Below are 21,024 nucleotides of genomic sequence, written 5' to 3'. Positions count from 1 at the left end.
TTTCAAATGTAGATGATTAATGTCCCAGAGACAGTGGGCAGAGGTTTGGCACACTGTACAAAACTGACTTAAAGCTGAAATTTTCCTCCTCTTTCTTAGCCTCTTTGCAGACACAGCCTTTGAAAGCCACCAGTCTATGAGATGCTGCATTGTATCCATCATGGGAACATCTCACCTGCCATAGGACTCGGCTAAGGCACAGAAGAGACCATGCAAAGGGCTGAGTCCAGGGATCGACACAAGTTGCCTCCTGTCTCTGCAAGTCTGCAAAGCTTTTTGCTTCCAAGTTTTGCATGCCACTTAAACCAAACACCGAAAACCTCCTCCTGAGATTAGTCTCTCCATTACAGTTTGTGTTGAGAGACGCACAGCTCCTCTTTCTGAAAGCCTGACTTGCACAGCCTGTCCTCCCCCAAAACCCATTCCCTTATATGCTCTGACATAAAAAGGCGTATCCTGCACGAAAACAGTGGCATGTATGACTTCCAACAAGAGAGCGTAATGCAAGGAAGCAGCTGGGCACCTGTGACTCTGAACAGCCTGGAAGAAGAAGAAATGAAGGGCATGCTGAAGCCCAGGAAATAACGCACGGTCCTCTTCTGCTCTGCACACAGCTCTGTAACCGGTGCCCTTTCCCACTCCTCCAGGAGCAATTCCCTGGCTTGGAGCACAGCACATACAAGCAAACAGGCAACCCCAGAGAAAACATTTCCAAACTGTGAAGCGCTGTGTGAAGAGACAGAGGAGGGACGAAGGGTGCAAAGCAATGAATGGACGGAGGGGGGGTCAGAGTGGCAAAGCGACGGGGCCCCAGAGAGCAGAAGGGTGATCTCCATTGGGCTCACAGACAAAGAGGATCCTCCCATGCTGAAAAAGCAGTAAGCATCAATTTTGCCAAGCTATATTGTAAGGACAAGGGGTCCAGGTGCAGCCTTTTAGTGCCTTTAAAATTCAGAAGACTCCTGAAGGAGATTTTCACTTACACGGGGAGCCACCAGCGGGATGAGAAAACACATGACATCATGACAGACTAGACTATGCCAATGCGCATCAATCTACACTCTTACTGCACAGCAAGCAAGGCAGCTTGAAGAAAGCTGACCTACGTATGAGCAATTCCCAGCCAACAGATCAAGCTCTCACTTAATGACAGTACCCTGTCCGCACGGCCACCACTTTCAGCCCCTTCCGGTGGAGAATGAGGCTCCTGAAAGCATTGCAAGTACAGGGCACAGTAAAGAGAAAACTTTTTATTCAGGGAATAAGGTTCTGTCTTGCTCAGCAGCTGTATATTCAGAGGGGACCAAGGGCAAAGAGGGATACGTTCCAGTTTCAGTCATGCTCTTGTGAATCATTAATCACCACAAGGACTGGGGAGAGGCTGTGGATTTACGTCCATGTAGCTTGTTTCAGAAACTGGGCTTAAAATAAAGACAGAGTGCCAAAATGATAAAACATGACTGAGAGAAATATACAGAAGAACAAAGTATCATCTCCTTCTGCATAATGTTCAAATAGAAAGGAGAATAGAGATGAGTATCAAAGTTATCCTACACATCCAGCACAACATCCAGAACTGTTAATGGCTGCTTCCCTCTCTGTTTGCTGACACAAAGTACTGCAGGACCGAGATCATACCCAGCTCTAAAGGCAGACAACATGGGAATTTCTGGTATAATGCTTTTGCTGGGAAACTAAAATGGTGCGGTCGGTGAAGAAGAACTTGGGCTAGAGGAAAAAAGTTCAAAATATGCCAGATTTTGCATGATACACTAAAGAAGAAGTACTTGAAAGCACAGAAAACTGCACTGAGATGGAAACAGAAAGAGATTCATTGCTGTGCTCCAGACCAGAGCCGTTAGCCAGCCAGCGAGGTCAGGTCTGGTAAAAGAGTCAAACCCAGGCTAAAAACATGTGTGGAGGGAGCAAGGGAAGAGGCAGCCACGTGTCAAAGGAGGTCATCCTGCTGAAAGAAGGCAAATGGGGAAATGAAACACCAGGCTTAACCCGAGCTGGTAGAGAGCAGAAGCTTTGAGGGAGAAAGGGAAAGAAGAAACACAGCGGCCGATGAGAGCTCTGCAACAAATAGGACAAGAAAAGGAAATGACAACTGGATCTGGAAGGAAGTCTGATGAGAAGGGGCTTTTCTTCACCGAGGAGGGTAAGAATGACTTTGAGAAGAGTGGCAGTGAATAGAAAAAACAGTAGTAATGACACGACATTTCTATAATGCAAATGGGGGTAGCAGCTTGCTAGTAAACTGGGAATGAGGTAGAAAACTGGGAATGAGGGCTTGGGTAAGATCTCTGCTTTCAAAACTGCAAGGGGTTGTGGGTCCTCCTCAAAATTAAATGCCAACACAGTGGTTTGTGGAAAACGGGATGAGAAGAAAAGAAAATCTACAGCCAGCACCATGGTGCCCTGTCTTTCAGGAAGCTCCGTATGCAGTCAATTATGTCTTTCATTTGCAAGAAAAGAAACTCTGACTTGTTGCCTCTTTAAACTCCACGTAAAGGACTTCGGTTCATGCATTGGAGACATATAACGTGAGAAGCAGATCACGCAGGGGAAACACATGAGAGAAATGCATGACTGGGCTAAGGGCTGGAAAGGGGATTCTATTTTGGATCTCAGTAAATGGACTAGTAAAGCATGGAGCTAGCCATCAAAGAATACATGGAGAAAGGGTGGAAAGAAGCCATGGACTGTGGAAACTCCTTCATAGCCCACAGTCCTGCAATGTTTTGGTTACATGGAAAACTTCAAGGGCAAAGGATTACAGACCAGAATCTGAGAAGTTAAATCATAATGAAATCTACATCACTCAAGAAAATGTTCTTTTGGATAAAACAAAACAACCCAAAACACTATTGCAGGAGGTGAAAGCAACAAAAGGGAGGGAAGATTGGGTTGGGTTGGGTTGGGTTGGGTTGGGTTGGGTTGGGTTGGGTTGGGTTGGGCTGGAAGACAACATCCAAGTATGTTGCAGGTTGATGGCTGATGGTGTTGTGAGAGATGTCCGTGGGAAAGACCATCTTTTTCAGAAGAAAAGGGTAGTGTGAATGAATTCTGGGTAAGGGAAGAAGGCAGAGAAAGAAGGCAAAACTGACGGAACAAATTAATCCTGAAGTAAAAAGCTAATTAGTCCAGAAATGTCTGATGAACTACCAAGAGTGATCCTACAGACTGAGCAATTTTTCTATTGAGCCCTGTGGTCTTTTGCCTGAAAAGGATCATGCAGCAGTGGGAAAAGAAGGAAAAGCTTGAGCATCTTGGTAACCAAACAGTCAATTACCCTAACACAGGCCATATAAGATTCTCTAAAACAGACAGACTGAGGTAGCAAAAACTGGCCTACCTTGTAAAAGCAGTCACTACATCTCCAATATCAAGAAGCAGGCATAGCAGCAGACATTCATACCAAAAAAGTTGCACCCCGTCTTCCCTTCCCCTCTGCAAACACGCAGGCAGAACAGTTCCTATCACAAAGGACTAGGTATGTCAAACTGTAGTGAATTCAGACATTGATCCATATACTACTTAATAATAACCCTGGAAAACACTGCATGCTGTTTATCTGTTCCAGGTCTAGCTTATAAGAAGTGGTCTAACCATTAATCCTTTGGATGAAAATTAGAGTACACTTGTTTTCTAAAAGTCACTGGGGCAAAAAAACACCACCAAACAAAAAACAGTGTTTTGCAGACAGGTATAAATTAAAAGCCTCTCTTCCACAGAAGTAATTATTCCCATCTAAATCCTCAGAAACTGTATTCAGCCGAACACACGACAAAAGGGGAGTGTAATGGTTCCCTATGAAACAGACTAGTTTCGCTGCTTTCTTGGAGTGAAGTTAGAGGAAGAATCCAAATGTTTTAAAAAAAAGCTTTACTTTCTAAATTGTCACTCCCTATGCTTCAGTAGTGTGGTAGTACCACATACACGTTAAAATACAATTTTTACCTTTTATCTGGACAGCACCCAGTTATGAAAACTTTACGAACACATTAATTTAATGCATTAGCCCAATGCATTTTGGGCTAATGTGCCATAACAGCTTCTAGTATTTTGGCTGTCCCACATCTGTCCTTACAAACGATCTGTGGCCCTTTAAAAAAATTAGTGAACGGGCAAAGCAGAAAATCGTATGGCCTGACCCAGTCTTACTGGCTTCACTGCAAAAGCACCGCACGCGTTCATAGGAAGGGGACTGCAACTGCACTACAGCTCCTGATCGCAAGACTTCTGTTTATAGGCTGTTTGAGGGCCTGATTCACGGTGCCCTTTGCAAACAGTCCCACCGGCTTCAGCCACTCTTCCCACATCACGTAAGGATGGAGGGGATGAAAAGCCTTTGTACCACCAGCGACTGATCTGCCCTGCCAACCACACAGCAAGCAGCAGGCTCACCCAGAGCACCTTGGCCTACCTGTGGCACAAAGGGCAATGAATGTTTGTGCATGCTTCCGGATCAAAAGCAACTTGTCTTTCGGTAGAGGCAGCTTCCTTAGGATGTGTTCAATGAAATCGTGCGGGGTGACAGCTGCGAGGTTCCACTTCAACTTCCCCAGCACCACCAGCTCCCATTCCTGCAGGAGGGGACAGGGAGAGGAGCAGAAGAGAAGAAAAGCCATAAGCAAGCCTGGAAAAAAAACCCACTTTGCTTATTTCTCTGATTGTAATTATATCACTGCTAAATTGGTTTTGCTCAAACATTTTTTTGTGTATGCTCCTACTGCTTTGAAGTTGTTGACTTTATTCTTTTTATTCTTTTTTTTTTTTTTTTAAACACTGGAAATGTCAAGCTCTACTGAAAATAATGAGACCTGGCAGCTCCTGCCAAGATTTTACTTTTTTTGTATCCAGTGCTGAATGCCCACCCAGAAAGTTTAGCCTGCAATTAGATATTGCCAAGGTCACTGTGGTCCTTTCCTAGTAACTTCTTTTAAATGGCTATAGTCCTTACTTCATAGCCATTTAAAGCCCTAGGGATAACCATGCACAAAAATAACCCAGATATACATTCTTTTTGTCAAAACCGGGGAACTTATCTTGACGGCATTCTCCCCCAAAACTGTGTTTAAAAGCTCCTGCAGATAAATCTGATGGTGCTTAAACTACTCCAGGACAGGCTGTGCAGAAAGGAAATGCACGTAACGCAGCCAAGAAGTAGCCTGTGTAAATTATCTGCCAATAAATCATGTAGGATCCATTCCCACATTCTTTGCACGCCCAAAACTCCCAGTGAAATCAAACGAAAGCTTGGGTGCGTATGTAACTACTGGCCATTCCCTGCGATGTCATCACACGTAGAAATGGTACCTAATCAACAGATTCAGCCATGGGGTTCAAGTAGGGCTAGACGTGCATGCTTCAACATTTAAAATAAGTTTCGAGCACCTTACAGTGCCCCGCAGAGTGAACAAAGCTCAGGCCTTGGACTCGTTTCTGTCTCATGCATCAACTATTAGCTATTAACTAAATTCCATGCACTGATTCTTGAGTCCTGATGATGCGTGAGCCTGATGGAGCCCAGCGTGGCGGGGAGCCCCAGCTAAGCTTGTAGAGCTGGCAAGTCGAAAAAAAAACGTCCTTTAATTTTGCAGCCGAGGAGACGTCAACCAGCGTTGCTGAGAAACCATAAACATGGACCCCACAATGCCATTTCTGCAGTCGTTTCTCTGAATAGATGCCCGCTTTAACAGCAAGTTACTTTCCTACAGACATTCCTACTGGATTATGACAGAGCCCTCCATAGCTTGAAAATATCTCATGTTCACATATGTAACCGGCCCCAGAAACTAGATGGGTTTTTTTATTTTCTCAAGAAAACCTATAAAATATTTGAACAAAATGGCAATTATGTCAACTAAGGACTGATCTTCCCAACATTACTAACGTGACAGACTTTGATACAGAAGAGCACTTAATCTAGAGGACTCAATACAGAGAAGCACTTAAAGCACATGCTTAAATCCACGTGGCACAAAAATGCAGGCACAAAAAGGTAGGCACGCCGTTCCACGTCTCCTCGCGCGGGGACCGCGGCACTTCCCCCAGCAGCCCGTGCCACCAGCGGGGCACCTCACGCCCGCGACGGCCATGGCAGCGTTTGCACTGCAAAGCTCTCTACTCCGCAGCAGCGTGAGCTCCCAACCCCTCCCCGGGGGGGATTCCCACTGCCTTCACCCAGTGATTCATAGGAGAAATTCTCCTGGGATTCGGCGGGCCACGCGCGTTCACCAGGACCTGCGAGAACAAAGCTATCTGGCTGAATATGCCTCTCACCGAGAGGCTCAAATGCTCGCCGAGCACTCTATACCACGAAGCGCTTTGCAAGTATTAACTATTCCATTAAATAATTTTGATTCTTTTAGTTTCTGCTTTCACTATGCCCGAATCGGTCTCCAGCCCTCCCGGGAGAAGTACCAGACATGGCCTTTTACTCAGGGGGGTGTTTAAGCGAGCTGAATTTTCATCCCACCACCTGCCTTGGCGATAACCTATGGGCAACCACGTTGGCAAAAGCCACGGGAAAAAGCCCACTGCTTTCCAAGATACAAAACCAGCCATTTCCCCGCTGGCACCTGAGCCTTCCTAGACGCCACCGACAGCAAAATCCCACCCCCCGAGCTTCAGCAAGGAGGGGAACCCACCCTTGTCCGGCCACACCACCGGGCACCGACAGCAGCTCAACCGGCGGGAGGCCACCCGCTGTTTTGCGAGGCGCTGGGCAGCCAGCGGCTCCCCTCGAGGCGGCTGCCCCTGAGGCGGCTCTCCCCAGGAGGCTCCCCCCAAGGTGGCCCCCCCTGAGGCGGCTCCCCCCTGAGGCGGCTCCCCCCGAGGCGCCTCCCCCTCAGGCGGCTCTCCCCGAGGCGGCTCCCCCTCAGGCGGCTCTCCCCGAGGAGGCTCCCCCCGAGGCGGCTCCCCCTCAGGCGGCTCTCCCCGAGGAGGCTCCCCCCGCGAGGCAGCTCCCCCCGAAGCGGCTGCCCCTGAGGCGGCTCCCGCCGCCGCCGCCGGGGGCGCGGGGCCGCCCGCCCGCCCTTCAAGGGGTGACGTCCCGCCCGGCGCCGCGTGTCTGCCGCCAGGTGGCGCCGCCGCCCCGCGCCGCCCGCCCCGCGCACGTGCGCCCGGCGCCTCCCTGCCGGCGAGGTCCCCCGCGGGGAGACCCGCACCCACGGGGGGGGACGCGGGGCATGGGGCCGGCGGGGGACGGCACGGTCCCCGCCGCAACCCCGGCCCCCCCGCGGGCCGCCGCCGACAGCGCTGCGCCCGTCACCGCGGCAGGGAGCGGGTGCGAATGCCGCAGGCGGCGGGGCGGCTTCGGAGGAGCCAGAAGCGACGGGGAGGTCCCCCGCCTCCCCCCTGCCCCGGCACCCTGCGCCCGCGGTCTGGCGTCCACCCCTCTCGGAGTCTTCAGCACTTTCTGACGGAGTGCATAAAAACCCGTGAAAAGCGTGAATTTTTAACAGGCTGGGGGGCGGGTGGCGAACGCGATGGCTCGCCGTGCGAGGAAGGGCGAGGGAAGAAGGCCGCCGGCGCAAGAGCCGGCGGGGAGAAGGTGGAAGGGGGCTGCTTACCAGCAGCTCTTGGGGTTTGATGGAATTGTCCGTATATATGCACAGCTTCTCGGCTGTGAGGGGGATTGTCTCTTTCAGCTTGGAGGCCAGGAACATGCAGACTGCCCCCAGCAGTTGCAGATGGCACTTTCGAGTGGGCACCACAGCTAAGAATCTGTCCAAGTAATTCATGGCCAGAGGGAAAACTTCTTCTTCGCACTTCTGCTCTTCACAGACCTGCAAGCGAGGAGCGTGGGGAGGGGAAGACGGGGCGGCGGGGTTGGGGGGGGGGGGGGAGGAAGAGAGAAAGAGACAAGAAGGAAAAAATAAATAAATGAGTGATCCCATGAAATAGACCACTGCCTCCCTGCTATGGCTCCTGCTATTTTTGTTTCCAGGGGAGCTAAATTTTGGGGGAGGGGGAGATCTCTGGAGAGGCTGGGAAGGCTGTCAATCGGCTTTCACATTCCTTTAGTTCATTCAGTAAGAAATGAATTCAAGACACTGTGTGGGAGAGCCGAAAAGCCCCATCCAGCAGCAAGCGAGCAGCCTCCGACTTTTTTTTTTTTTTTTGCGACCCAATTTTTCCCTTTTTTTTTTTTTATTTCGTCATATTTTCAAAAAATCGATAAAAATATCAAAACTTCCCCGGGAGTCCCGGTTTTGGTGCCGGTGGCATCCCGGGACGGTCCCCTATCGTTTCCGACAATTGCAAAAATTCCCCCGGGGGGTGTCCCCCAGCCCTGCGCCCCCGATCCGGCGGGGGGGGGGGGGAGGACGGGAGACACAGCGAGGGCGAGGTGGGGTGGGGAGAGCCCGAGCAGCCTGGATCCTTTTAGCAGGAGCGAGCGAAAAAAATTATTTCAAAAATTTACCAAAAATCGGAGCCGGGGAGAAAAAGCACAAATCGCACATGAAAACCAAGCGGGGAGTCTGCTCTTTCTAACCCGGGGGGTTTGGTCCGGGAAAGGTCCCCCCAAAAGGAGATCCGAAGGGGCAAAGGATGGGTGGTGGGGCCACGGCAAGGCAAGCGAGTCTGCGGGGATCTGGGCCCGCTGCCGCCCCGCCTGAAGTATCGGGGCGAAGAGGGGGGCCGCGGCCCGCTCGGGCTTCCCGACAGCCCCCCGCCGGGCCGGGGGGGACCGGGGCGCGGTGGCGGGGTGCATTTCCGAGCCCCTTCTTGGAAAGGAGGGGGGAAGACGGGCTCGGCGCCTCCGAGCAGAGTTGCATGCAACGCAACATGGCGAAAAAAAGGCACGTCCTCGCCACTGCATACGTGGGCATGAAATCCTCGCTGGGCAAAACGCGGGGGGCACCGGGCACCCCCCGTCTCTCGCCCTACCCCGGGCGCAGCTCCTTTTCCCAGAAAAGCCTCAACCTCAAGCGCTCTCGGCCGCCCGCAGCCGGAGGCGGCTTTTCTTTGCTTTTTAATTGCAAATGACTTTTCCAACACCCCCTCCCCCGCTTCCTCCCCTCCTGCACCCCGCTTTTGCAGCAGCCCCCCGGGCAGGGGCGATTTCCACCGCGGGCTGACGATGCTCCCCGCGCCCCTTCCCCCACCGCACCGCACCGGGTGAGCTCGGGGGGGGGGGACGACGGGGGGGGACGGGACAAGCTGAACCCCCACCGCCACCGGAGGGGCGAGAGGCTGCAGGGGGAGAGGGGACGAGGCGAGGCGGAGGTGCTGCCCGCGGCGAGGAGCCCGCAGCCGGCCGCCCTGCCTCCCCGGCCGGCACCGCTCCGAGGGGCAGGGGCCGGGGGAAAGGCGCCGGGATACAAACCTCCAGCATCCAAGTGGCCACCATCCTCCTCATGAAGGGCTGGATGTCCTTCTGGACGCACTTGAAGTAGGAGCATTGGGGCAGATACCTCTCCTCTATGGTTAGTAAGTTGTGCAAAACGCGGTCATCGTAGAGCAAGTTTGGGTCAGGCAGAGCTCTCCTCATGGGATCCACCTCGCAGCACAGCAGCTCCATGTTTCCAAAGAGATCTCCCTCTTTCTCTGATGGAAAAGTTTTTTTTTTTTTTGGAGGGGGGAAAGGGGGTGGGGAAAGGAGAGGGGTAAAGGAGGAGGGGTAGGTGGGTGGGAGGAAGACGGCAGGGCTTTCCAGCTCGCTCCTGCCTCCCTTGAAACTCGTCTCTCCCTCTCTCTTGATTTCTAGCCTAAAGTTGAAGCACAGTGACGCAACTCGCCAGGGCAGGCAGTTCTCTCTTGTTATTATGGAGAACAGCAGCTGGTCAGACGTAACATCAAACGCGCTTTTTTTTTTTTTTCCTCTCTATAAGCTAACAAGGAACCAGGAGGCCCTCGTATAGGGACACGCACAAACACAAATGACAGCTTCTCTTTTTCTTCCTTCCAGCGACCAAATGAAATCCGCTCCACGCTTTCCTTCTGCGGGAGCCCGGCCGAATCTATTGCCCCCCCCCCCCGCCCTTTTTTTTCTTATTGCAAGAAACTAAGGGCTCCCCCTCGGTACCCACCGAGGCGATGGGGGCGAAGGATGCAGTGTCCTGGCTCGGCGGGGTGCCAAATCCGCGTCCCGTCCCCCTCCTCAAGCCCTTCACCCACTCCCCCCTCCGCTACCCCCTTAATCTGCAGCCGGGAGGGGGGACACAGAGCTCCCTGCTAACTCCAGCCTAACAACCAACCCGAAAAAGACCCCAAAGCTCCTTGAGGGGTGGGGGTTCGGCGGCGGTTTCGGGGTGAAATCTAACAATAATCACCATGCTACTTCCTCCGGCACACATACGCGTTTCTCGCAGGCGAACCGTTTTAGCACTGCATGGCCACACTGATACAACTTTCTAGGAAACGCAGCGGGGGGGGGGGGGGGGAAGAGGGGCCGTGTCCCGCACCGGGTGCCTTCCACCCTCCTCGCACTTCCCCGGCGTCGCAGTCGCTCCCCGCCTTGCAAAATGTGTCAACTTTGCGAAGTCTCTGCCGCTGCTCGCTACGGTGGAGCTGAGGCTCCCGAGGGGGAAGGAGCTGCCCCGGGGCCGGCCGGGGATGAGCTGCCCGGGCGGCCGCGCAGCGGCAGCGGCCCATGCGAGGAGGAGGCTGCACGGAGCCGCCGTCCTCCCCCCCGGGCGCCGCGGAGATGGGCTTGCAGGGGGTGGGGGGGAAGAAATACCGCCTTAAAAGTGTGAGTGGGGAGTTTGGGGCGCCGCTTCCCCTCCCTCTATTTGCATAGCCAATAGCTCTGGGGCTCTCGCCGCTGCGCGCTGATTGTTACCGGGCAGATTATATTTTAAGGACGCATGCTGCCCGGCACCGAAAGCGGCCCGGGAGGGAAGGGGGCGAGGTGGAGCCCCCTCACCTGACTGCACCGCCGGTCCCGGGAGCCGCACCGGCCCTGCTGGCATCGGGGAAGGCGGGCGACCGGCCGTCGCTGCCCGCCAGTGGGCAAACGCGCCCCCTCCCACGCCGGCCCTCGCCCCTCTGCATCAAAACGGATGGGAGGGATGGGACCGGCTTTGCCGCGGGTTGCATCTCTTCTCCCTTGCAAAAAGCGGCTGGGACGGCCCGGCACCTAACCCGCCCGTCGGAGTAAATGGCTACTTCGCCAGCAAAAAGTCAGCAGGACTCCCTTCCCCCCGTCCCCCATCCCTGAGTAACGCGGAGCCGGGCCGGGACAGCCGACCCCTCCACGCGTTGCTAGCAGCATTTCCCCGCAAAATCAGCTCCGCGCCCCTCTCGTCCCGTCCCGTCCCGTCCCCGTCCCCCAAGCGAGCAGCTCCTGGCCACAGCCGAAACGAAGTCGGGGTGGCGGCGGCCGGGCGCTGCTGGGCACCGTGTGTGGCCCCTCGCCCCCCCGCACCCACCACCCACCCGAGGCGGGAGCTTACCGGGGCCGAGCCCGCCGTAGGCGGAACTGGGCAGAGCTTTGCCCGGTAAGGCTGGCGTTTTAGGAGGGCGAAGGAAGGGAGCGCGGAGGGGGCACCCCCCGCCGTACGTCGAGGGCGGCGAGCGGGGACCCGCTGCGGCGCGGCGTGCTCCGCAATGAAAGGCTCTTTAACTTCCACCATTCATTTCCCCTTCCTGGCTACTCCTGTGAACAGGGAGCGTGTTGTGTCAGCGCACGTTTTCCTTCTCCAAACTTAAATTCATAAGCGCTCCCGTCTGGCTTTGTAGCCCGACAATGCAGCGATTGTGATTTATGTGGGTTTCGGGGGGGAGGACAACGGGTGTCCTAATTGTCCGGCACCGACTTTCCGAAGTGGGGTGATGTCTGGGGCACGGCGCGGCTGCCGGCGGCGGGGAGCCGCGGGGACCGGGGGAGGGATGCGGGGGGCCCCCCGCGCCCCGCGATGGGGCGACCGCCGGGGGAGCAGCCGCGGGCCCCGCCGGCGGGCCGCTGCCTCCCCGCCACCTTGCTGGGCTGGGGGGTGGTCCCGTTCGGGAAAACAAACAAACAAACAAACAAACAAACAACTAAATCAATGGAAGCATGCCAGCTCTGCACGCGGAGGTGCCGTTGATCTGCAGCGACGTCGTGGAAAAAAAAAAAAAAAAAAAACAAAAAACAAACCACACAACCCAACGCTTTTCCCAGGTGCGACGGCTTTTATATACGCCGTACCCGTTTCCAACGGGCAAACGCCGGCCCGGTGAAACGCGGCCAGCGGGCGGGCAGCCGGGGCGGCCGTCGGGGGCCCCGCGGCCGCGGAAGCCGGCGTGCCCGAGCTGCCCCTTCGCCTTGTCCCCGTGCCCACGGGCGCTGCCGCATGTGTTTGGAAGCAGCAGATGTTTTAACAGCCTCCGTGTAGAGATTACCGAGTGCCATATGTTAAATACCACCCTCCCTCCGGAAAAAAAAAAAAAAAAAAGAAAAGAAAAGAAAAAAAAATAAATACGTCTCGCACTCGCTCCCCTTCTTTTGATGAGCTACTTCGCCCGTTTAAAAGCATAAATGATTAAACCAAACGCCGTTGGTATATATTTTCCCCCCCAGGCGGCTCCGGGAGCGGCGGTGGGCGCAGCCCCAGGCGGGCGCTCCCGCGGAGCAGCGCTGCGCCCTGCGCGGAGCCTGCGCGGCCGCGGGGGAACCGCGCTCCCGGGGCGGCCCCGCCGCCTTCCCCCCCGCCCCCCAGCCCGGCGGGAGGGGGCTGCCCGGCTCCCAGCCTCTCGGCAGCCGCCGTCACTGCTCGTGCCTGGGGAGCCCCTCGTCTTCGGGTCGTCAAGCCTGGTGTCACTGCTCCCCATCATGCATCCGACACGCAGGTATCATGAAATCGGTAATATCTAATGGTATTTTATTGGTGTTCGTCCGAGAGCGCCGCAAAACGCGGTGACTTGTTGGTTTGTTTTTTTTTTTTTTTAAATAGATCCTTAATTCGTCATCACTCCTATTTATTTCATTTATTTTCTTTGCAAATCCTGGAGAGCCACCTTGAAGATGCTTCAGGGGACAGCATGGGATCAAGCTTTGCATTTGAACCGCAGACCGATAGACATGTTGCGTGCGCACCCGGCGGCCGCAGGTTTTTTGTTTGTTTAAATGAAATAAGTATTCCCTTGCACGGCTTGAAACCTGAAGGCTGGAGTGTGAAACATGAGAATCTGAAAGTGAAACCGACTGGAAGCCAAAAAAGAAACAGATGAATGTGTTTCCACTGTCCAAGCTGAGGAAAGCCCTGAAAGCAAACAAACACCATGAATAATAGTGTGCAATAGATTTGAAATAAAATTATTCCATCTTCAGTCAGTCGAAGCTGTCTATCTTGGTGGTTTCTTTTTTTTTTTTTTTTAATATCTGATTTTTTAGCTGTTCAAAGGCAAATTCCATAATTCCACGCTGTGCGTTCAACAGGAACAACATGATAAAAATTATCTTTTCTTTCCTCTGGTTTCTGATTAAAGACTTGAAAAGGATTTCGATACCGCAGGAACTGCTGCGCATTGCCCGTGTATTTTCAAGGAGTTATTTTTAATTGTACAGGCAATTTCCGACTCTAAATACCTGTGTAGTGGCAGCTTTATCATTAACAGCCACCTTAAACAACATAATTACTGAGCAGGTGAAATATATCCTGTAATAAAACTATACTTGCCTTTACAGGGTGATTTTATGCAGGCACAACAGTTACAGCATTAACTAATGCATTCTGTGTGATTGCTTAACACATTTTTAATTATTTACTCCTTTCTGTTTTACGCAAAGTTTCTTCTTTACCCTTTCTCATTCCTTTGCTTACACTTCTTCAAAGCAATAATTAGAAACTGTGTTGGTGCAATGCCCAGTGCAAGGAGTGCACAACGCCACTCATAGATTTCTTTATTTGGCGAGATGGGAAGGGACTCAAAAAAGAGCTACAAGAGTGATCGTGTACCTGGGACTCATGCTTTAGGCTGGAAGACTTTGTAAGTTCATTGCGGTTAGCCCAAAGACACTCCCAGGTTTGACATGAACATAGGCTAGAGAAATCTCGAGAAATTCAGGGAGATTTAGGATGGTAGAGGTGGCAGCGGTACATTTAGGCTAACAACAAAGTGAACTTTTCAACTGCAAATTTAATTAAGCCCTTGATATTTCATGTAGGGCTGTGTCTTTAAGGTTAGGTGGGGTTAAAGCCTAAAAAGTATATTCTACCGCAAATTACAGTCGCAGAGTTGAAGGAGGAGTTACTCCGTGGGGTTCTGTGACCAGTGTTACACCCAAAAAAATCAGATACATAATCCCTGTGATGCGTTCTGGCCTTAAAATTGTTGGATCTGTGAGTCTATATAGAAACTGTAACCTGTGGGAACACAGGCACGTGCAGAATTAAGGTGAGACCTTGCAGTTTTTCCTGCAGCAAAGGAGTTGAAACTGATGAGAAATTTCTGCTGGAGCTGAAAGTCTAGGACTGGGATTTTTTTCTTGCTATACGGCAGACAGAGAAATTTTTGTGTTGCTTAACTCTCCTGCTGCCACAGCCTTATCTTGCAGGGGTGCCACGTAGTTTGCAGCAAGGGCTGCCGACTTGATCCTCTCCTGGGTGAGCAGGGCGATAAGGCTGCTGTTGGTTTACAGGGAGCAGGAACACACAACAGGTGCCTCCCACACGCCAGGGAGTCAACTGAAAGGGAGAGCTCTTGACATTTTTTACAGGATCGGGCCCCTGGTATGCAGAGCTGCACGTAAACACCGTCATTCTTTTTTTTGCTAAGCGGTGTGGGGAAAAAAGTTGGCTTTTGGAGCAGATATTTGAAAGAGCAAGAACAGTTCTGACAAGTTACAGGTATGAACCATTGATATCTCTTTCATCATTAATAGTATGATAGGATCTGAGGGTGACAATCCTTTTTTTTCCTCTACTTATGAATCAGCTTGCTTTTCTGCTTAAAATTGATTATGCTGTTAACCTTTTGCATTCCGCTGTATGATTTCCCTGCTCTCTGGGGTGTTTGTATCAGTCCTTAGTTCAAAGATGGCTTTCACATTAAATGTACAATCTTTTTTCTTTCCAGACTGTTAGGAGAGATTAACAAAAGACCCTCTGTCCCCAAACCTTCAGCCGATTTCCAATTTTTGAAGCATCTTGCTGTCACACACCTTCCTTCAAAAGTAATGTTCTGACTTTTCTCTGTGGTCTCTCAGTTGTGATCCAATACATGTGGTTTTGCTCTTACCAAAGCAAATGTGGAGCTTCAATTCCATTTTGTTTTCTTTCTGTCTACACTGAGGCAAAGATTTTACATTTAATATATGTGTGTAGCATGCCCAGGTCTACACAAACAGGGAAGGTGAGAGGAAGACCTTCAGAGCAAATTGCTCCTTTTATGGGGCGTTGGGAAGGGATACTGCATGCCTTGATCGTCTTAACACTGCTGTGAGCTGCTAAATAATCACAATATTTATTCCCAGAAGCAGCTGTATTTTAAAGGCAAGCGTGATGATTTTTTTAATCTGCAGTAAAAGAATGATCCTGACACAGGTTCCCACGCTGAATAGTTTGCTGAAATATACGAGGCATATATTGTCTGGCAAACAGCGACGTATTTTATATGGAGCTGCATCGGTATGAGATTTTGTTTTGAAGCCATGTGAATGTGTTAAGTGACAGCTTGTTATGGGGATAAGTTGGACTTCTCGTTTTGTACAGATGTATAGAACACATCCGAGTTCTGAAAATAGGTGGATTTTCAAAGGGAAGAAAAGCTAGGTTTCCCCTCAGCACTTCACTTGTTTCCTCTGTAAAAGCATCAGCAACTATCCATAAAGAAATATTAGTTTCATGAGTATTCTGGCTTAAATAACCATTGATACAGTACTTTGGATGTCCCCTTTGCATTCCAGGGACTATGAAATACTCTTTAGATCTGTTGACTTTGGTCTTCTTAACATGGTCAAACAAACAAAAGGAATGAAGAAAGTTTAATTGTCCGACAAACAAGAAAGCACATAAAATCCAAAACAAGAGTAAACCAAAATAAAACAGTGTAAATAAATGCCCTCTGCTGAAGCAAACAATTTTACTTGTTAATGTCCTCTTCAAAAACTGCTGAATTAAAAGCTGTTCCCGTGGATAAATAGTTCAGATATTTTACTACTCTGCTCTGTGTCAATTACATCCACACCTGGGAAAATTAATTACTTTAAAAATATTAATAGCCTAAAATGTTACATTGCATATATATTAATTAACACCTGAATGCAGTGCTATCACTTGCTGCTTTTTTCTCTCCTTCCCTTTTGGGAATGCAGTATTTTATTCCTGTAATGGGATGTCTGCGCACCAGTGTGCTCCAAATGAAGAAGTACGCGTTTTAAAGTTAGTCATGAAATGAAAGCACTTCAGAAGTCTGTGCCCCTTTTCACCGTGGCAATTACAGCCAGAGTCTTCAGTAGCTTGCCAGGTGCCACATGACTTTTGAAGACATGGTTTTCTTGAGAAGTAAGAAACTGTGGGTCGTGTGAAACCCCTCTCACCCATGAGCATCCTTAAGGGATAAGGACAAGGGATCCTTAGCATCCTTTGCTACCCCAAGTCCTCGTGCTCAGCACTCCTGCCCTTGTTGAAGCTTTGCTGGGCATTTGTGTGAGTAACGGGGAGCAAAGACCTCAGGGACTAGCCCTCTGCCTTTGCTCAATGGGGTGACAAACATCTTTGTTTCAAGCTCTAGCCCCAGCCGTTTCAGATCTAAGTTCCCAGCACTTTCATGCAGGTAGCTTTTGGCTGGCTGGGGTGTCTTGCTAGGCGTGGTAAAAGTCATCTCTGCTTTGTCTGAGTTACCTCCAAAGTCTAAAGAGGTTCCTGTTTGGTCTGGGCAAAACTCCTGATGGGGGTAAGAAGGTTGCTTGGGCAGGGACTGAGACAGGAAGGCAGCTGAAATGATAGCTGCCCTCCTGCTGAAGTGGAAAGAAATTCTCACAGGTCTCTGCGAAATCCACTGCTGCTGCCCCTGGAGAGCTCCCAAAGCTCCTCCATCACCCCACAGGGGCAAAACACTTCGGCAGCAGCTGGGTGATGGTGAGCGATTTCTCAAGGGCCACCTCTCCCCAGGGCTATCAGAAGAAATGTCCCTCTCTCTTCTCTGCAGCTCTGCTACCTTACTTCTACAGCATTTTGTTTTGCTCTCTACTAGAAAACCCTTTTGCTTGATTACTGTTTTCCCTAATTCTGAAGTTGGTGTTCACAGGCATACACTACTCCCTATGCATGACTCGGTGCTCCCTAAAGGGTGCTGCTGCCCTTCAGCTGTCTTACTGGATGTAAATATACACAAGTCTGAGAGAAACATTGCTTATAGATGGAGTTAGGTGGGAAATCATCTAGTCCAATCCACTGCTCACAGCAGGGCCACCTTGCAAGCTAGATTGGGTTCCTCAGGGCCTTGTCCAGCCAAAATATCCAAGGATGGAGATCCCGCAGCCTCTCTGGGTAATCTGTTTCAGTGCTGCACCACTCCCAGGGAAGAAGAACCTTTCCCTTGTGCCTGGTCAGTTTGCCTGGCTGCAACGTTTGTCCATCACCTTGAAGTTTCCTGAGTATTTGAAAAACAGCAAGAAGCAGTGATAGGTGCTTGCTGTCCATTGACATAACTCCATGTACATAGCTCAGGCTGTAGTGTGCAGGATCTGTAGATGTGGGTTTTGTTGGTAAATGGAACTAAACTGCCTTATTAACTAAGAAAATCACTAGCACATGTTCAACACTGCTCGCCTTCATTGAAACCTCCATATCTCCTCCACTGTTTCCTCCCTTGGCTCCGTTCTTGGTTGTGAGCTGTGCTCTTTCCTCATCCCTGATATTGCAAATCTGTACCCCCAGCAAAACTCTGTTGTGCTGCTGTCTCATTTCCCTGCATGCTGAAACTCTCACCTGGGCTTTCACCTCTTCTTGACATGGCAATAGCCACTTTGAAGAGGGAGTTCCTGGGGCAATGTTGCTAGCTGATCATCTTCCCTAGGTACAGTCCAATGGCAGAGTCAGGGCATTGGGCTGGGGGACCTTTTGCCTGAGTGGCTGTTCTGATGCCCAGACATGAACTGTTTCTTGGGTTTCAAATTTTTATTTATAAGGCTCTTTGGTAGCAATCACCATCCTCATAACAGATGCTTCACAATGACCTGCGGGTTAGAAAAGCATCATTTCTCTTTTACAAATGGGAAGCTGAGGCTCTGTGATGTAAAGCAACATCGTACAGGAGCTTCACAGCACATCTTGGAGTAGTACTGCCTTTCTGATGTTACAGCAGTACCTGAAGAGAAACATCTCCCTCATCAGAGTGAATGGGATAGGTAGTATTTTTAAAGAATCCATGCACCGTGTAGAAACCCAGTTTAATTTTATAGACGGTTGCCACCCTTATGTTCTGGGACTGTCTTTTGTTGTGCCCTTATCTCACAAACATTGCACTAGGAAAGAAGGGAGTGGAGCTCGTTTCTCTGTCTATGAATGGATGGATCATTAGAGACTGTTGGCACCTGAATGGGCTCCTTAGCTTCAGATAACAAAGGAATTGCTCCATCCTGGAAAAGATCAGGCTACCCAGCTTCTCTGGAGCAGGCTGGGATTGAGGGAAAAGCATTCCCTTAGAAGCAGGGCTAAGAAGGCTTATGCAAAGAAAGCTTGGAAAGATAAAAAAGGAAGAGAGAAACATAGTTCTGCAAAAGAAGGGTCCTTTAAAATGAGAGAGTACCTGAGAATGGGAGCTGCAGAGGAAAGGCTTCAATTTCATTTAGAGAGACCTTGTACAGGAGTGAAAGAAGGTGCTCCTGAGAGGATCTGGAAAGGAGCTGACAAAGGACGGTGAAGAACCAGAGGCAGAGAAGTGCAGATGGGCTCTTCTGTGGCATTATTTAACTCTATATATTTTCTTGCACATCTCATTTTTACGAATGTTACACAGTTGATCTGCTATGTATTTTAATAGTTGTTTATCTCCAAGGTGGTAAATTATAAAGTAGAGGGCCTACAAGGGTGGAATGCATGCAGAAATATAAGCTGAAACTCCTGGAGAGCTGGGAAAGCCAGCGTTAGTCTCCAGTTCTGGCTGTGGGGTCTCAGGGAGAAGTACTCAAGGGAGGACCTTGAGAACACGCTTATAAATCGAGAAGTACTCAAGGGAGGACCTGTGCCCTGAGAACACACTTAGAAATCTGCTGTGCCTGGGATCTGTTTGGTTTAAGGAAGCATGAAAAGCACATGGGTCCAACATGCTGTGACCCAAACACAGCCCTATTATGAATAATCAGAATATTATGTGTAGGGTTTTGAAAAGATTTAGCAGGTCTGGGGGACTGTGGTTTTTTTTTTTTTACTTGTTTTGTTCTTTTTCCTGTGAAAGTCAGGGACAGATTGAAATCTGCTGACTCTAGCGCTTAGAAGATGGTTCAAAGGACCCGGCTCCCGGCTCAGAGTTTCTAAACCCTGCTGGGAATCAGAACATATGTCCAGAAGAGCATCAGATACCTAGAGAAAGTTAGAAGGAGAAGTAGTTTTGCTTCTTTTCTGAACTGAATCACGATTATAATGTTTGCTGACAACTTTCTGATGCTTACTGTAACTGTAGCTTTTTTTTTTTTTTCTCACACTACAGAAACAGCATATTCTTGTCATGCAGCTGTTGCTTACTGTGTCTTCCTTCTGCTTTGGGTGGATTTTCCCATGTTCATATCCGTAGCTTTTGAGTCCTTCTGTCACTGAACAGCTGCAGGCTGATACTAGATAGAGCTGAATTTTTTTCTGTGTTCACACACAAGCAGGCTTGTGAACAAAAGATTTTTAAGAAAGCTGATAAATGAACAAGGTCTTTTGGACGATGCAATGTTGCTAACATTGCAGACAATAAAAATCCTTGTACTTGTACTCACTTAAAGCGAAGGAAGACATAACTCAATCTGTTTTATCTGTGAGACTCCAAGCTTTTCCCTACAGGCTTGAGAGAGGATGTTCTATAATGAACTCATCTTTCATGTGACAGAAAGGGAAATGCTATCTCACAGGCTAATGCTTACATTTCTATCTGTCGTTTAACTTGGATGTTGCCTTCTAAGGGGAGCCCCAGTTTTACTGGTCAGAACTTAAGAGAGGATCAGGGCTTCCCGGGTAGTTCCAGCTCTGACACGTGCAAATCACATAGCTTCTCTCTGTCTACAAGGAAAGCAGATACAGTTATCTCAATGTACATCCATCTCAGGCGTGCTCTGAGGTTTGATTCAGTAAATTTTGCCAGCTGTTTGGCAGGCAGAGGACGGTGGGCCCAGCCAGGCACACTGACTGCCATTGTCTCCTGAGTGGGATGGAAATAGGAGCGTATGTGGGGAAGTATCATGTACACTTGTCCCATTCTTGCACCTCTCTCACATTTCCTTAGAGCTTTGGTTTTTGCCTGCGGACCCTGGGGACATGAGCTTTATTTGTTTGTTTTTCCTGCTTCCTTAACATTTTTCCGTTCTCAAAGTAATTCTTCCCCATGTACGAAAAAAACCTGAAACATCAGCAACTGACCCATTTAGCTGGCACCATCCACTGTCCACTCTTGCACAAGTGGGCACAAGGACAGAGACAGATCCTGGTGCCGTGGGCAGGGGCACCACGGGGCGTTCTCTGGCCAGCTCACCCCAAGCAAAGTGCAGGAGGCTTTTTTGAGGGGGGAAGGGGAAGGCCAGGGTGTCCAACGAGGGGTTTGGCACAGAGCTGGCCACTCTTTGCCCCCTCTGCCAAGGGGCTTTGCCAGCATGGACATTTGCGTGTGCTGTGGAGAGCAGTGTGGGCTCAGGATGGGGGGAGGGATATGCAGACAGATGGACAAGGGAGGGTAGCAGGGTTATGCCCAGCTCTGCTCAGCCTCCCTGAGACAGCCCTGTGTCACAGCTGCTTGGGACACTGCCAGTGGTGGGCTCTGGTGTGAGCATGGTGGAAGGCAGGGGGAAGCACCAAACCCAGGCCTGATACTGGAAGAGAAAAAAGAAAGCAATAAAAGAAATCTGGGCATAGCTGGAGACAAGATACTGGGCAAGGCAGGTCCTTGGTC

At 50.4% G+C, this 21,024-nt stretch overlaps 1 protein-coding gene and 1 long non-coding RNA gene across 4 annotated transcripts in view; one reads left to right on the top strand and one right to left on the bottom strand.

Moving 5' to 3' along the window:
- Positions 1–10,662, bottom strand: part of CCND2 (cyclin D2) — a 41,002-nt gene extending 30,340 nt beyond the window's left edge. The window contains exons 1-4 of one of the 2 annotated variants that reach the window (XR_015706622.1): positions 10,287–10,359; positions 9,341–9,561; positions 7,581–7,796; positions 4,430–4,589 (exon numbers count right to left, since the gene is read on the bottom strand). Coding sequence is in view for 1 of the 2 variants with exons in the window: in XM_087766591.1 (XP_087622717.1) it covers positions 4,430–4,589; positions 7,581–7,796; positions 9,341–9,561; positions 10,419–10,608 (787 nt within the window). In the remaining variant the exon portion in view is untranslated. Of the gene's footprint in view, positions 1–4,429; positions 4,590–7,580; positions 7,797–9,340; positions 9,562–10,286; positions 10,360–10,418 lie in introns of those variants that run through there. The other variant, XM_087766591.1, reaches the window with a different exon arrangement.
- A 4,001-nt stretch (positions 10,663–14,663) lies between these two features.
- Positions 14,664–21,024, top strand: part of LOC148054727 (uncharacterized) — a 51,882-nt gene continuing 45,521 nt past the window's right edge. For both annotated transcript variants that reach the window (XR_015706881.1, XR_015706880.1), the window contains exon 1: positions 14,664–14,783. This is a non-coding gene — a long non-coding RNA (uncharacterized LOC148054727). The remainder of the gene's footprint in view (positions 14,784–21,024) is intronic.

The sequence above is a fragment of the Nipponia nippon genome, unplaced genomic scaffold (genome assembly GCF_047370975.1).
Source record: "Nipponia nippon isolate SJK-2023a ecotype South Korea unplaced genomic scaffold, ASM4737097v1 scaffold_3, whole genome shotgun sequence".
In the NCBI taxonomy this organism is placed as follows: Eukaryota; Metazoa; Chordata; class Aves; order Pelecaniformes; family Threskiornithidae; genus Nipponia; species Nipponia nippon.
This window is presented reverse-complemented; position numbering and strand designations above follow the sequence as displayed.